The sequence below is a fragment of the Geospiza fortis genome, unplaced genomic scaffold, assembly GCF_000277835.1.
Source record: "Geospiza fortis unplaced genomic scaffold, GeoFor_1.0 scaffold659, whole genome shotgun sequence".
In the NCBI taxonomy this organism is placed as follows: Eukaryota; Metazoa; Chordata; class Aves; order Passeriformes; family Thraupidae; genus Geospiza; species Geospiza fortis.
The window spans coordinates 699,463-703,435 of NW_005054530.1; the positions used below are offsets into that span (position 1 = coordinate 699,463).

Genomic DNA, 3,973 nt, shown 5'->3' on the forward strand with positions numbered 1-3,973 from the left:
CTGCTGTAAAAAAGGGCAGAGGGAATTGTCTCTGGGGGAGGGAGAGGGTGGGAGAGCCACTGTGGAGCTCTGGTCTGGGGAGAGGACATCTATTTTTATGTTCTTGCAATAGCAGAATAAAGAGAGAAAGAACCTGTTTACAGATTGTAGTGACCTCAACTTCCATGTGTTAAAACTCGTGTCCTCACTGGTTGTTTCCTGCTGGGCCCACGGGACATTCCCTTGTCCCACAAATGGAGGTTTGAGCCTTGGAAAAAGCTGCCCCAGCTCTGTAAGGAGGGAAGGTTTGTTTCACTGAGAACACCTCCTTAGAGAGCTGGAGACAGTGGGAGACAAGGCTGCTCTGTTCATGCAAATCCCACCCCTGTTCTCTGCCTCAGTAGGGATCTGAAAGCAGAGCCTGGAAAACTGTGGAACAGCTCTTTAACACCTTCTGCAGCAGTGCCTGTGCATAACCCTCACAGCAGCAGCAGCAACCCTCTGGAGGAGGCACAGGGAGGTGAAGACTCACAGTGCTCTGGCAGCAACAGGGAATGTAAGTTCAAAGTATTCTTACAGTATTCCTGCTCTCCTACCCAGTTCCCTTAGTCCTGTGCCTCAGTGGAGTGGGGTTACCTACAACTACAGCCTGCTCCTTCCATGAATATCCTGAAGGGCAGAAGAAAGGAACACTGATACAAGTCCTCGTTAAAATGACTCATTTTCTCTATGAAGAGAGAGCCTGAAATCTGTTTCAGAAGGACACACCAGAACAGGATGGAGGCTGGCACTGGCACACAGCGGGCACTCCTGGGATTCTGCCTGGAACCTCTTGCTGGATGGAATTTAACCATGCACCTGCTGAAGCCCAGGCCCCCTTTCCCAGCAGGAGCAGGTTTGGGCCTTTGGGTTTTTTTATCCTGTTCACAGACAGCCAGACCCAGGTGTATCTGCCCAGAACATTTATTACACAAGTTTGAAGCCTACAAATGCTGCCCCTGCCCCAGGAGGAAGCCCTGACACACCCAGGGGCTGCTGCTCTTTGCCAGAGCTCATCCAGGGGCTGGGACAGGAGCACGACTCACATCTTCCCTCACAGCAGGGACGTGACACGGAATGGTGGCAGCAGGAGGTGAGCAGAGACCACAGAGCCATTCCATCAGGGACACTTTAATTGAATGTACATCATACAAAACTCGGTCAGTCTCCAGCGTGTGAGTGCTGCTCGGGATGCAGAGGAGCAGGAGATTAGTGACACATCTGGAAGGTGCAGGAGGAGGGGCAGGAGCAGCAGGAGGAGCACTGCAGGCAGCACACTTAGCACTTGGCAATCCCAATCACTCCGCAGGCCAGGCGGGGCCCCGCGTTCCCAGTCAGCAGGCTCTCGTCATTGCCCCCTTGGCCCAGGTCATCGCGCTTCTCGTGCACCTGCAGCGCAATTGAAGGGACCTTAATTAATCCAGTCATCGCTGCTCCTGGCAGCAGCAGCGCCTCCAGACCAGCTACACACTGCCAAACTCATCTCCGTGCTGAAAACTTCCCAAGGGCGATTCAGGCACCCACAGCAGGAAGAGCAGAGCCTGGACATCTGCAGGAGGCTGGCAGGGCAGTGCCACAGCAAGGCACAGAGGGATGGAGGGATGGCTGGCTGGCTGTGAATGGCCTGTCCCTGCTCTGGGGGTCCCCACTCACCACCATGGTGCGGCCGATGATGCAGTGTGGTCCCGAGAGGGAAATGACGGAATCCTGGATGCACACCTCGGCCACGCCTCCCTTGGCAGTCACATTGCCCAGGTCTCCCACGTGCCTGCACAAACACACAGCAAGCTCACCAAGTGGCCTGCACCCAAAGCTCTTCCAAGGCAAGGCTGGGAGTTTATGTTACAACACAACCAAGGCTCCCAAATCCAGTGGAACACCCTTTCCTGCAGACCTGGTGGAACACCACCACTGTTCTCAGAGTTTTTGCTGCCCAGGACAGCTCAGCTATTGCACAGGCTTTTGGTTTAAGGAGATTAGGAGAAGTGGTTTGTCAGGCAGCAGGTCAAAGGCAGTGCAGGAACTGCTCAGTCCCAGCCAGTGCCAGGGATGGTAATTCCAGTTTGGCATTGCCCCATCACTTGGCACTCTGCTCTCCCACACAGCTTCTATCAGAGCTGCATCTCTGCTAAGGCTTCCCTGGAGAGCTGAGCCTGGAGCAGTGCAATTGTCACAGGACTGCCGGACATGCTGCTGTGCTGTGTCCTGCACACCTGCCCCAAGCACAGCATTCCCTCCAAGTGCAGCTGATCCTGTTGTGTCAGGCTCCTCTGTCCAGATTCAGAACCTGGAATACTGACACATCCCTGACCAGCTCAGCCAGCCCAGGGCTGACCACCAGCCTTCTACAAAGATTCCTATTTTTAACCAAGTCCTACAGAACTGGGTTAATGACAGCTCCCCCGTGAGGAATATCCTTAAGCTTCCAGGAAGCGTCACTCCAGTTGTTTCTTACACTGATAAAAGCCAGATCCACTTCTTGCACCCTCCTAAGGAATCCCCCTGCACACAGCCAGTCCAGGAGCAGGATGTGCCAAGGCTGCAGGAGCCCCAGTGTCCCTGCAATCCCAACCTTTAGCCCCGAGCAGTGGCTGCCAGGGCCCCGGCACACGTTTCATGCTGTGTCATGCAGGAGCTGGCTCAGAACCAGCTCTGCCCGGCCTGTGGCTCAGGTGGGATTTACCAGCCACCGACGGGAGCATTCCAAGGGCCATCCCGATCCCTGTGCAAGGCCAGGCTGCCTGAGCCCTGCTCCCCAAACCCAGCAGGCACGGCCACACCACTTCCTCTGGCACCCACCCAAGGGAACTGCTGTGAGAGCTGCTCCCAGGGAAGAGCCAGGTCTCATCCCACTCAAATCCAGATAGGCAGCACAAGCATCAGGCTGTCCCCTCCACCCAAGCCATGACAAATCCAGAAAATGTCCCCAGGAGAGTATTTCACATCACACTCTCAGAGAAACAAACTGCTGGAGTTACTAAAGAGCGGCTAAGTGACCTCGGGAAGCCTGCAGGAATTCCCAGGGATTTTCTGGCAGTGCCCATGCCCTGGACTCACCTCTCAGCATCGCTGGGACCCCCGTGCTTCTTCTTCTCCGGGTTGAAGTGGGGGCCAGCACTGGTGCACCCTGGAACACAGCAGAGCGTCAGAGCAGGATCCCAGGATAAAGCTGCTGCTCCCACAGCCCTCCCAGCCACAGCAAACGGCTCCTCTCCCGTGCCATGCCCTGCTAATCCCCTGCAGATAAATCACCTGCCACAGCCTTACAAGTGCCAGGCTCAGCCAGGAGCTTTCTTATTTCATAACGCTGAGTTATCCAAGCGCTCAGGTGAGTGCTTGGTATGGCAGCTCTTGACCACCAGCCTCAACACGCTCAGCTCAGAGTATTTATTATCCAGGAAGCAGTTCCTCGGCAGTGGTCACGATTTCCTCGCACAGATTTACAGCCCTGAGAGCCAAGCTGCTGCTGCCCCACCACGAGCAGCTCTGCAGGGCCGAGCAGCCCTGTGCAGGGACACCTTACCATTGGTGTTGTCCCCGAACTCATGGACGTGGAAGCCGTGCTCTCCATCGGCCAGTCCAGTGATTTTCCCAGTCACTTTCACCGGTCCAGTACCCTTCAAAGGAGAGCGTTTATCAGCACAAGGACTTTGCCATTTCACGGCTCCGTGTCAAACCAAGGTGACAGAAAGGCCCCGCCACGAGCCCAAGGCAGCGCTGTCCGGAATATCTGCGTTCGTTTAACGCCCTCGAACGCGTTCCTTCCCGTTTTATCGACACGGGCAAGGAGTGCCTGTTTTCTGACGGGGCCTTCCAGAAAGATCCCGCACTTTCACAGAGTGACCCCGCGGCCGCGCTCCCTGGCCGGCCGCAAGGGACGGCGCAGCTCCGGAGGGCCGCGGCCATTTGGAACCGCAGCGCCCTGGGGCTGAGCCCGCCCCGCTCCCCCCGCCCC

General features: G+C 56.3%; 1 protein-coding gene across 1 annotated transcript in view; it reads right to left on the minus strand.

Annotated features, from left to right (window-relative positions):
- Positions 1 to 927: 927 nt before the first annotated feature.
- Positions 928 to 3,973, minus strand: part of SOD1 (superoxide dismutase 1) — a 4,162-nt gene continuing 1,116 nt past the window's right edge. Inside the window, exons 2-5 of the mRNA XM_031063779.1 lie at positions 3,542 to 3,635; positions 3,076 to 3,145; positions 1,672 to 1,786; positions 928 to 1,407 (exon numbers count right to left, since the gene is read on the minus strand). Coding sequence (XP_030919639.1) covers positions 1,297 to 1,407; positions 1,672 to 1,786; positions 3,076 to 3,145; positions 3,542 to 3,635 — 390 coding nt within the window. The 3' untranslated portion in view covers positions 928 to 1,296. The remainder of the gene's footprint in view (positions 1,408 to 1,671; positions 1,787 to 3,075; positions 3,146 to 3,541; positions 3,636 to 3,973) is intronic.